Here is a 12,773-nt window from a genome sequence, read left to right on the forward strand (position 1 = left end):
GTTCAGCGGTGGCGGCGTTTACCAGCTCGCTAGACAGCAGATGTACAAAGACACAAACAAAGTTTCTAAAAAGAGTTTGTCTCAGCAAAGAACCTTCCAAATGATAATGAGATGGGGAAATGTATCAAAATACAAGTAGAGAAATTGTCCATACAGTAGTAATCAATCAGATCCCAGGGGCTAAATGTAACAACCTCTGAGTTTCGGCGGGGCAGGACTTTTTTGCAAGTCTGCTCAATTTTTTCTTTAAAGCGGCAATCGTTTACAAGAAAAAAACAGGTTTAGTCCTATTAATGATTGCTGCTTTAAAAAAAGTGGTCAGGGTTGCACAAAAGTCCCGCCCACTGGAACGCAGAGACTTACATTTAGCCCCAAGTGTTACACCATAGCCTGTGCAAGATAGAATACTGATGTACTAAGCTTCGAAAAGCAGTAAAGTGGAGAGTGATAAGCTACCATCCAGTCAGCTCCTAACTGTCAATGTTACAGACTGTGTTTGAACAAAGTGCACCGTGCGTTTTGGAATAGATTGCATCTAGTTCAAAACGCATGCGATGAGCTTAAGCAGCGTGCGTTTTGAACTAAATGTGATGTGAGTGCGTGATGCACATCGCAAGCCCAAAATCCACCATGTTTGGACTCCTTTTTGAAGATGATTGGCTGGTAGTTTATCACTCTCCATTTTATCACTTTCTGAAGCTGAGCTGGAAAATATTAAGGATTGGGAATGACTTAAGGCATAGAAGAGGGGATACGTAAATGTGGCAGAAGGGTAATTTTAATCTGGACACGGGCTATAATAAACAGTGGGCTTTATGAGCATTTTAACCAGGATAAATGATTTTGACGAATATGAGGAATTTGGGAACACCTCCCCATACATAGATATGAGAGTCAACCACACAGTCTTCTAAACTGTGCTAAGATATGTATACTGCATCAACAAGCACTTCCCTGAGACATGATTAGTTGTTGGCACCTTGGCGGGTGTAGTGATGCATCTTGGCGGGTGTAGTCCCGCCTCTAACATAATGTAGCCACACACTCTTGCGGATCATGGTTATGCCAGATGTAAAAAAAAAAAAGGGAAATGTTGGACGCTATAAAAATAATATAGCGGTGTGGCGATATACTTCAGCACATTTATTCACATTGGCTGAAGTGAAATAGATCCCAATAAATTTGAAATAAAAGTTTTTTGACATCTGCGCTCCATTATATATCTGTGAATGCTTCCTATGATTGAGTCATATATAGGGGGGTGATTCAGGCCTGATCGCTCAGGAATGTGGGAATATGAGCATATGCATACCCTGCGAGCAAAAGCCTTTGGCGAGTTTCACACTGGGGCGTTCGCTCAGTGGTGGGAGGGCAGGGGCCCGGATGCAGGGGACCACCCATCGTTTTATGGGAATGCCCACAAAAATGGTGGACGCATCCATGTAGACGCTGGGCGTACCCTTGGGGACGCAGGTGTGCCCATGTGTCCTCGGGCAGGTGGCTGAGGTCAGAGGCCAGAGTCAGTGATCGCCATAATGAGTGTAATCATTGCAGTTGGATTTATGCTGCACACACACCAGTCACTCTGCCCACTTTCCCCACTGACCAATAACAGACGAGGATTTCATCTCACCGGAGAATCCTCTCATTACTCTGCTGGCTTGGTGGCGACTGTGTTCCACATAATGCATTTACTACTTTTATTCTGTAATTACTTACAGGAAAAGTACTGTACTACTGCCCCCTGGATACCTGTTGTTCCTTTCCAGAGCACCGGCTGGGAAAAACAAGCCGGTTCTTTCTACAGAGTTGAAATGAGGGCAGCCGCCGGTGCACAGTTACTGTTTATAGCACCTTTGTGGCTTTGTAGTACTTTATTGGATTTCTCTGTCACATACCACAGGTCACAAGTAATTTCTCCACAAGGCTTTGCTAGAGGAGATGAGTGCAGCCGCTAATTATCCTGCAGGAGGACACGGCAAAGAGCTTAGCCGCCGTGTTCCTTCTTATAATTAGGTACAGTGCTACTTTTGTACACCCCCATAAGTCACGAATCTCATGGAACATTCCTTATCTTTGCCAACCAAATTGGACTGTGCCAACTTGCTATAGGGGTGTGAGTTGCAGTGAGTACTGATATACAATTAAGGGTTCCGGATGCCCTAGATCAGGGGTGGCCGAACCTGTCATCAAGATTTACTGGCAGTTCATGTGTCACATGCCACCTGTGGATCTATCGTAGGAATGACTGCAGCAGGTGTGATAATGTGACAGTTAGTAATGACTACAGCTGTGCACCAGCTAGGTGATCTGGGTCAGGTGACAGTTAGTAATGACTACATCTGTGCACCAGCTAGGTGATTTGGAAAACGTGGACCATTGGTAGATATCAAGGACCGGTTTGGCCACCCCAGTCCTAGACTAAAGCACTTGTTTAATAAGCCTCCTGTAAAGCTGTTAGACACAGAGGACAGTGGGGTTTATTTACTAAGATGGGAGTTCTATTGAAGATAGACAACCAATCAGATTCTATCTATTATCTTCTAGAAGGTTCTAAATAGATAAGAAGTCGATTCTGATTGGTTGCTAACATCCCATCTTCAGTAGAACTCCCATCTTAGTAAATAAACACCATTGGGTGTATGTGTGTGCTCATTCATAACGCACATGGGCTGGTAATAAAGGATATGCAACCGACATGGTTGATCTTGGCATCTGACGTTCTATTGTTTGCAGAGTGTAGACTTTAGCTTATGGGAAATGCAGTGATGGCTGTCAACTCAGAATACATTAGGTCTCTTTGGCCCTTATTCTGATCGGTGCGGATTTCTCCGCATGCGGTCGTACCGCCGATGTTTTTGGACTGCGCATGTGCAGAGGTCACTCTGCGCATGTGCAAGCGGTTTCGCCGCACGTATTCTTTATACGCCGCACAGGGGGCGGAGAGGGGCGTGTAGGGCTACTTAGCCTCATTACCCTATGCATACGCCCCGCGTTTCATGGGCGTTCCCATGCAAACGCGGGGCGTATGCATGGTAATGAAGCCGTGACGCATGTGTAGGGGGCGGGCATCTGACATCGCCGGATGTCAGCTGCCCGCCCCCATACATGATTTCACACGGACAAGTGTCCGTGTGGTCTTGTGTGGCGGGACCTGGTGGAGCGTGCGGCCCTGCATTCGATGTTCGGCGACCATCGAATGCAGGGGCTGCTCCCACGACGGAGGAGGCGTATTTCCGTCCAATTTCATGCGGATCGACACATATCCGCGTACGGACGGAGGTGGCAATCCGTATGGAAGGCGGGGATTCGCCTGCACGGTCCTGGCCGCATATTCTGATCGGGCCACACCGATCAGAATAAGGGCCTTTATCCCTATATGCCAACTGCATGGTGTCCCAGGCTTCAGCCTAATCAGCCTAAATGCAGTGGTTCTCAATGGCAGTCCTGAACAGTTCAGGGGATATGGTCGAATTGTCGACCCCAGCTAGGTCGACACCGTTGGGTCAACATACAGCTAGGTCAACAATGGACTAGGTAGACAGGGGTCAAGGTCGACACATGCGTTAGGTCGACATGGATTTTTTTTACTGTTTTTTGACCCGACATGTGCCGACAGGTGGTATTTTATGCCCTACCATCCACTACGGTGTGGTGGGAGAATAAAATAGTGTGCCGAGCGCAGCGAGGCACCGTGCCCGAAGCATCGCAACATTTTTTGACCCGAATGTCGACACAGTCTTTAGAGTGCACCGCATCGCTCACAGCACGCTATTTTATTCTCCCACCACGCCCTAGTGGTAAGTAGGGCATGAAATACCGCCTGTCGGCTCAAAAAACCCATGTCGACCTTTTGACTGTCGACCTAACCCATGTCGATCTGACGCATGTGTCGACCTTGAACCCTGTCCATTGTGGACCTTCACCCATGTCCACCTACACCCCTGTGGACCTAGCTGTATGTCAACCCAACAGTGTCGACCTAATGACTGTCGACCTAGTTATGGTGGACCAAACGATCCATACCCCAGTTGAGGGTTAAGGATATCCATGCTTCAGCACAAGCGACTTCATTGATACCTTCGTCCGTTTGATTCTATGATCTGTGCACAAGCAGAGATATCCCTAAAACCTGGACTGTAGGGGGTGCCTTCAGGACCTTGTCTGGGAACCACTGGCCTAATGGTTATTCCAGGCACTAATAATCTTTGAGCTTTCTAATTATTGTTGGTTAATGTGACAACAACAAAGTTCTTGAATATATATCTTATATTACACATCTCTGGGCTACATAACACGAATGGGGTTCATTTGTGGTCTGTCATTCAGGACTGTCCCAACCAGAGGCGTAACTATCGTCCCGCAGCCCCCGCTGTGGCGGGGAGGCGCTGAGGGTATGTGGGCGCCGGGGGGGGGGCTGCGGGACGACAGTCACTGTCTGGCTGCCTGTGTGCACCGTCCGGGTCCCAGCTCTCCCGGCTATTGCCGCAGCGCTGCTCTCACTGATACAAAAAGTGACACTTGGAAAATGGCTGCCCCGATCCCGCAGACAGTTTTTCGTCTGCTGTATGGGGGCAGCCATTTTCTAAGTGTCACTTTCGTTAGCAGCAGTAGCCGGGAGAGCCGGGACCCAGCGCGGACAGATGCGGCCCAAGGTAAAATACACACGCACACACATACACACACACACGCTCTCTCCCCTCAATCCCCCCCCCCCCCACGTGCGCCACAGCTCCCCGCTGCTTGTTTTTTTTTTTTTTTTTTTTTAGGGGGGGGGGGGGGGGGCGCCCCCCTGCATTTTCGGCAGGGGGGCGCACAATTATTAGTTACGCCTATGGTCCCAACCTAGATCCTTATTGTAGTTCACTCTTTCTGACAAAATCCTTCTTAGATGGACAAAACCAAGTGCACTGCAGGTGGGGCAGATGTTACTTGTGCAGAGAGAGTTAGATTTGGGTGGGGGTTTACTTCAAAGTGAGATCTAAATTGCAGTGGAAAAATAAAGCAGCCAGTATTTTCCCTGCACAGAAACAAAATAACTCACCCAAATCTAAATATATCTGCACATGTTACATCTGCCCCCCTGCAGTGCACATGGTTTTGTCCATCTAAGAAGGATTTGTCAGAAAGAGTGAACTAGAATAAGGCCCCAAATGTGGATGCAATGTGGGGAGGGATGTTTAATTCTTGTTTATAGAAGAGGTGGTGGTCAGGGGCGTAACTACCATAGGAGCAGGGGGTGCAGCTGCTATGGGGCCCAGAGCTGAAGGGGGCCATCTTTGCTGTCAAACTAATATGTTTTGCATACATTTATCAGTTGCTAAATAGGGGGCCCTTACAAACTTTTGCTATGGGGCCTACGAATATCTAGTTACGCCTCTGGTGGTGGTATTCTGTAAGGTTCCGTGGTTTGCCGAGACTCCATCGCCCCTGGCGTGCTTAGATACTACTGGCCAACAGGAAAGTGTCTCTGTAAATTATTTTATGATGCTGACAACGATGAACGTTTAAATATTAATGTAAACTGTATGTAAATAGCCCAGGCCGATTGAGGCAGACTTTATTGCAGCATTAGCTCACCATTGCTCACCAGCTAAGTAAATAAGTATATCTATTATTTTTTAAAGTTGAAGAGAGTAGGTCTGATTAGATTAAGCAAGGGCTGCCTAAGCCAGAGCGTACTTAAGAGGCTTACATTTTTTGGGTTGGCAGGAAAGGGTTAATGACTGCTAGTGTGTTTAAAGTTTGGTTTCAGTTTTGTTTAATTAGCCTTTGGGTGAACTGGAGGGGGGGGGGGTGAGCTTAGGGAGAGGGGTATATATAGGCAGGTCCTTACAGGGGTACTTCCTCTTGCAGAATTTCTTCAGCCCCACCCACCCTCCCTTGCCTTCGGCATTTCAATTTATAGTCAAATCATTGGTACATTTACCATTACCTCAGCTAAGGCGGTAGGGCGTCACGGTCCAGCGGTCACTTGTGGCATGAGAGGGCGCTGGGAGGCATTGCCCCCTGGAAAGACGGCAGGGTGTCCTGCCTTTGCGGGGGGGGCGCGGTGGGCACTCCGTCAGCGGAGTGTCCACACCGGCCAGAGTGGGGGTGGTGAGACTTCCCAGCGTTAGGTTGTGCCTTAGTCAGATGGGCCGTCTCAGTCGTTCCCATATTTAATATCAATCAGTTGGGGCGTTTAAGTCGCCGCCATTTTGAGATGTGACTAGAGCTGGGCATTCTGTGGCGCCTTATTGCCAGCCCTTTACGAGAGGGTCATACCACATTAATAAATATACTTATGACCTTTAAATCTAATTGTTACGGTGTCCGTGTCTTTATTGTGTCAGCGTGAGTTATTTTTAGTTAGGCTAGCTTAAAGGTGTGTTAGAGTTTCAAGCCAAATAAATGTATAGACGCATTATGTCATTTAGGTCCAAACTCAGTATCCTAAAGCTGTCTATACACACAAAAAATGATCTGTCCAATCCGTCTGGTGGGAACAAACACTTGGCAATGCACTGGAGCAAATGAAATGCTGGAAAATGGATAAAAACTATTGTTCAAATAGATTTGTTTATTCAAAATGGTTTTAACCAATTTATCTGAATGACTATTGTCTCTTTTCCAGTGTTTTGGAGTAAATGGTAAATTGTCATTTGTTCCCATGCAGCAGGGTTGCCGACTTTCAGGGCAGCCAGTTCACTGAGGCATGGGGGGGCAGGGACACTGACAGGGCGGGATGGAGGTGGAGTGGCTACCGGATGAGGCGTGGCCAATGCAATTGCGTCCTTGTGGCCACGCCACCATGCAATGCTAGTATTTCAGGCATTGGACAGCGGGGGCGGGGCTACAAAGATGCAAATCTCGTCATTTGCTCCCACAGAACCCCCTTCTGGGAGGCTGGGAAGTTGACACAATTTCCGGGACCCTAGGTGTGTACCCAGCTTAATGGCCCCCATATACTTGGCTGATTTTGCCTAATTCTGACCAGATCGGGCTAGTTTAATGTCCCCTCAGATCTGATGCATATCGGACCTAAGTTGGTGGTCAGACCTGCTGGCTGTCTGAACACCCGACCTCGGACCTCCCTCCTCCCGCATGTGATCCATCACGCCAAAATGTGATGGATCGCAAGCATCCCTGCCGCCCGGGAAGGTCCCATGCGGCTCGCGGGATATTGGCTGGCCACCTTAACAGTCCATCTTTTAAGGATATCCATTCCTTTTGACAGATGGTATAATCAAACTGATTGAGGTACAGGTTGAGTATTCCTTATCCAAAATGCTCAGGACCAGAAATTTTTTGGATAACGGATTATTTTCTGTATTTTGTAATATTTATATATTTCAATGAGGGACTGTATCTTGCATTTATGTTGTACAAACACAAAATACACACAAATATATTTTATTTGGGCATGAAACACGGTTTCAAAACATGAATCAAAGTTTGTGTACAATCTCAGATACTGAATGTGAATGCCAAGCAATCATTGTCTTGCATATATTTAGTGCCAGTTACATATCATGTCCCCAGTAGTGCTGTTGCAGATGTCCCCAGTAGTGCCAGATGTCCCCAGTATTGCCAGTGGCAGATGTCCCCAGTAGGGATGCGGTCATTCGTCAGAATGCATTTAGGTCTACAGTCATTAGGTCGACCCCACTAGGTCGACTGGCAGGAAGGTCGACCTGACTTAAGGTCGACATGGGCCAAGGTCGACATGACTTAAGGTCGAATTTGCATAAAGGTCGACATGAGGAAGGTCGACTGGTCATAAGGTCGACATGGGTTTTTCACTGTTTTTTGAGCCGACATGTGCCGACAGGCGGTATTTCATGCCCTACCATCCACTAGGGCGTGGTGGGAGAATAAAATAGTGTGCCGAGCGCAGCGAGGCACCGTGCCCGAAGCATCGCGAGCGAAGCGAGCGATGCGAGGGTCCGATTCTCATTGCCAACTGTGTCCATGTCGACTGTGTCGACATTCGGATCAAAAAACAGTGAAAAACCCATGTCGACCTTATGACCAGTCGACCTTCCTCATGTCGACCTTTATGCAAATTCGACCTTAAGTCATGTCGACCTTGGCCCATGTCGACCTTAAGTCAGGTCGACCTTCCTACCAGTCGACCTAGTGGGGTCGACCTAATGACTGTAGACCTAAATTCATTCTGACGAATGATCCCAACCCCCCCAGTAGTGCCAGATGTCCCCAGTAGTGGCAGTTGCAGATGTCCCCAGTAGTGGCAGTTACAGATGTCCCCAGTAGTGCCAGATGTCCCCAGTAGTGGCAGTTGCAGATGTCCCCAGTAGTGGCAGTTACAGATGTCCCCAGTAGTGGCAGTTACAGATGTCCCCAGTAATGCCAGTTAAAGATGTCCCCAGTAATGCCAGTGGCAGATGTCCCCAGTAGTGCCAGTTAAAGATGTCCCCAGTAGTGCCAGTTAAAGATGTCCCCAGTAGTGCCAAATACATATGTCCCCAGTACTAGTGCCAATTACATATCATGTCCCCATTAGTGCCAGTTGCAGATGTCCCCAGTAGTGCCAGTTGCAGATGTCTCCAGTAGTGCCAGTTGAAGGTGTCCCCAGTAGTGCCAGTGGCAGATGTCCCCAGTAGTGCCAGTGGCAGATGTCCCCAGTAGTGCCAGTTGCAGATGTCCCCAGTAGTGCCAGTGGCAGATGTCCCCAGTAGTGCCAGTGGCAGATGTCCCCAGTAGTGCCAGTGGCAGATGTCCCCTGTGGATAAGGGATACTCAACCTGTACTTATTAAGTCACCAGTGCCTTAACTTCTAGGATACCTTGAGGATTGAGGGCCTAATTCAGACTTGATTGCAGGGAAATTTGTTCTTTAAATGGACAAAACCATGCTGCACTGCAGATGGGGCAAATGTAACATGTGCAGAGAGTTAAGCTGTGTACACATGGTGCAATATCGCTGAGCGACCATGTTTCCAGTGATTTGTTTGTGCTGCAGCAATAAATCGCTGGGTGCGCACTCCCGTGTTCAGCCCCCTAATGGTCGCTGGTTGCAGGAGCATGCTCCTACGACCAGCTGTTTCCCTCTGCGGCTCCCCCGGCAGAGTCTCCTTTTCATCAGCGACCATCTCTGGTCGCTGATGAAAACGGGACACTGGGCAATATATTGCACCTTGTGTATACAGCTTTAGATTTGGGTGGGGCGTGCTTTGCACAGAATCCAAACCACCGCCAAATCTAAATATATCTACACGTTACTTCTGCCCCACCTGCAGTGCAGCATGGTTTCTCCCATTTTGAGAACAGATTTGTCCTGCGATCAGATCTGAGTTTTCACTGTTTTACATAATATGCACCGAAATCTAATTTCCATGCATAATAGATGTACTAACATGCAGTGACATCACTGTGGTTAGTGCATCTACAAAAGGGGGCGATCATGCGCCCATTCTCATCACACTGAGGGCTTGTCCAGCACTTTGGCAGCTGCAGGGCAGCCCCCACCGTCTGCCTGGGCTCCCTGCACAGTGTACCTATTCTTGACACCATGCAAAGGGATGTTCACCAAAATAGCACAGCATTTCTTCTACTTTGGGCGTCACCGATGTACTCACCTGGTGCAGCCAATACCCACCTTGTTGAGCCACTGTGTAAACATCAGATTTTACAATATTGCCTACTTAGTCAAAAGTACACTAATGTCCAGCTAAATACTGAGGGCCTGATGTATCCAACTTCAAAAAGTGAGAAAACGGAGCGTGATAAACAGCCAGCCAATCAGCTCTTACCTGCCATGTTACAGGCTGGATTTGAAAAATGACAGGTAGGAGCTGATTGGCTGGTTCTTTATCACTTTCCACTTTATCACTTTTTGAAGCTGGACACATCTGGTCCAAAATATAAAAATCAAATAAAAAAAATGGAAATAATAAATCAAATTTCCTTGCATTTAATTGTATAGCGCCATACAGCATACTTTGGCGTTGGGTTAATACTGTTTCGATACATTGGGACAGATGTATTAAGTCCGGTGAAAACATACCAGCCAATCAGCCCCTAACTGCCATTTTTCAATCCTGGGCCGTAACTTGGCAGTTGGGAGCTGATTCTCTGCACTTTATCACTTCACCAGGCTTAATAAATCTGCACCACTGTGACTTTAAGAACATTAAGCAGAGTTTATAAAGACCATTTATCCATTATAATGGACACTGGCAGGCCACGTGTGCCGGGTTATGTCGCCAGAAACTTCAGATGAGTGATATACATTATAGCGCTAATTGAATGATTGCCTGTTAATTAGAGAAATTCTAAATTAGTGGCATGCCAGTGACCCTGGGGGACTGAGATAGACAACCATGATTAGGATTAAACATCTCATGAAACGATCGCTGCAGTGTTTAAATTTGGAACCATAGAAAAACCCCATAGGACTGAAATGTTACTCTATTAAAAGGGATTACGTGGCGCCAATATGGCTCCGAACACGCTGTAATAAATGCGGCTTTATGGAAGGAACAGCTTGTGGCTGTGTGCTTATCTCCCAGAGAATGGGCTTCAGTATAATGTTCCGACATGTTTGTGGATCGTAATTAATGTAATAACATAGTGACCTTTGGTTTTTGCAAAAATACATTTGTCCTACTTATCTTGTAAGGACAGGGGGACAGGATTAATAGACGCTGACGGTGACTAAAAGGAAGTGGAATAAATGAAGTCACTCATCAAATATTTTTTTAAACCTTCTATTAAACAGCTCTCTCTCACCCCTCTCTCTCCCCCCCTCTCTCTCTCTCACCCCTCTCTCTCCCCCCCTCACTCCCTCTCTCTCTCTCCCTCTCACTCCCTCTCTCCCTCTCACTCTCTCTCTCCCTTTCTCTCTCCCTCCCCCCCTCTCTCTCTCCCTCCCCCTCTCTCTCTATCCCTCCCCCTCTCTCTCTATCCCTCCCCCTCTCTCTCCCTCCCTCCCCCTTTCTCTCTCTTCCTCCCCCTCTCTCCTTACCCCCCTCTCTCTCTCCCTCCCCCTTTCTCTCTCTCTCTCCCCCTTTCTCTCCCCTCTCTCTCTCCCCATTTCCCCCCCCCCTCTTCCTTTCTCTCCCCCCTCCTCTCTTTCCCCCCCATCACTATCCTCCTTTCCTTCTCCCCCCTCTCCCTCCCTCTCTGTCTCTCCCCCTTTCTCTCCCTCCCTCTCCCCCCCCATCTCTGTCTCCCCCCCCCCCCCCTTCTCTCTCGACTCCTATCTTCGAGGGGGGGCATTCTCGAGCTGATGCCATTGGCCAGCCCCCACAATCCACAATTTGATGCACATTGCAATGCCCAATTGTTCATTAATAGTGATACCTGTGCACCCTGATCTGAAGGGATACGGTCACTAGGGTAACCCAATTTAGGTCGACATGCAATGGGTCGACACTTGGAATAGGTCAACATGTTTAGGGTTGGAAGGTCAACACAAGCGGTATACTTTGATGGTGTCCATGTCGACTATGTCTACAATCAGGAGGGAGGGGGGGGGGGAGTCATGGCGACCTTTTGACTGTCAACCTTGGCATTGTCAACCTAAAGCTTGTGTCGACCTTCCAACCCTGTCGACCTTAGCCCTGTCGACCTTCAGTGGTCGACCCAATGTATGTCAAATTCAATTGGATCAACCCAATGGCCCATACTCACCATGAATCCCCAACACGGCCTGTTGCATGGAGTTGGCGGATACACAGTGAGGCCTGGATGGAGAGTCGCTGTCCATGAGCCATTTCCACACACACAGGAGGGGACTGAGGAAAACCATGCGTCACTGTTCCTATGCCCGCCTCAGTGCATTGTGGGGTGGTCTGGCGGTGCCCTCTCCCCGCCCCCATCCTGCCTTCTCATTTGCATGTATTCTGTTAACATTTTATTATTATTATTATTATTATTACCTTTTATTTATAAGGCGCCACAAGGGGTCTGCAGTGCCGTACATCCCACATTGACTGTATAGGTATGTTATGCACTGAATACCTATTCAGATTTAGGGGTTTATTCTGGTTGATCCGCAAGGCTGCAAAACCCTGCAGCGTGTGTTTGCACGCAGGGCCTGGGAATGGAGGTTTAACATTAACATCCAATGGCAGCCTGTGGGTGAACACCCGCATCATTCATCACTGTTACTATATGTATGGTATAATGAGGAGGTATTTTTGCGGGTATGGGTCATAGGGCTGACTTTATGAAGCTCGACATACATTCGGTCAACCACTAAAGGCTGACACATGAAATAGGTCGACATAGCTAAGGTCGGAAGGTCAACACAAGCATTAGGTCGACAATGGCAAGGTCTACATGAAGTTTTCAAAAAAAATGTTGTCCCGACATGGACACTGTGCTTGGCACACTATTATATTCTCCCTCCACGCCGTAGTAGATGGTAGGGTATGAAACACCGCCCGTCGGCACAAGTTATGGCCACCTTTTGTGGTTTGACTTTTACAGTATGTCCCGGTCATGTGCTGGTGTAAGTGGAGCAGTGTTCTTGACTATAACTATAATGACTATAGCAATTTACCAAACAGACACTCTACAATAGTAATGACCCTGAGGATTTGGATTTCCAGGTTTATATTTGGTCTTACTAAAAATATTCTGTCCCTGATTGTTATTATACCTGTTTTAGTGAGATTATATTGTAAAATTAAATTATATATATATATTTTTTCCCTTACAGCTCGATAATCCAGATGAACAAGCCGCCCAGATAAGACGCGAGTTAGATGGTCGTCTTCAAATGGCAGATCAAATTGCACGGGTAATTAGTGCTACGCATTTACC

The 12,773-nt window shown here is 47.5% G+C and overlaps 1 protein-coding gene across 17 annotated transcripts in view; it reads left to right on the forward strand.

The window, feature by feature from the left end:
- The window catches only part of CADPS (calcium dependent secretion activator), a 388,847-nt gene that overhangs the window by 144,160 nt on the left and 231,914 nt on the right, over positions 1 to 12,773 (forward strand). For all 17 annotated transcript variants that reach the window (XM_083156060.1, XM_083156054.1, XM_083156062.1 and 14 more), the window contains exon 4: positions 12,670 to 12,750. In XM_083156060.1, the coding sequence (XP_083012186.1) occupies positions 12,670 to 12,750 (81 nt within the window). The remainder of the gene's footprint in view (positions 1 to 12,669; positions 12,751 to 12,773) is intronic.

The sequence above is a fragment of the Crinia signifera genome, chromosome 8, assembly GCF_055691185.1.
Source record: "Crinia signifera chromosome 8, ASM5569118v1, whole genome shotgun sequence".
In the NCBI taxonomy this organism is placed as follows: Eukaryota; Metazoa; Chordata; class Amphibia; order Anura; family Myobatrachidae; genus Crinia; species Crinia signifera.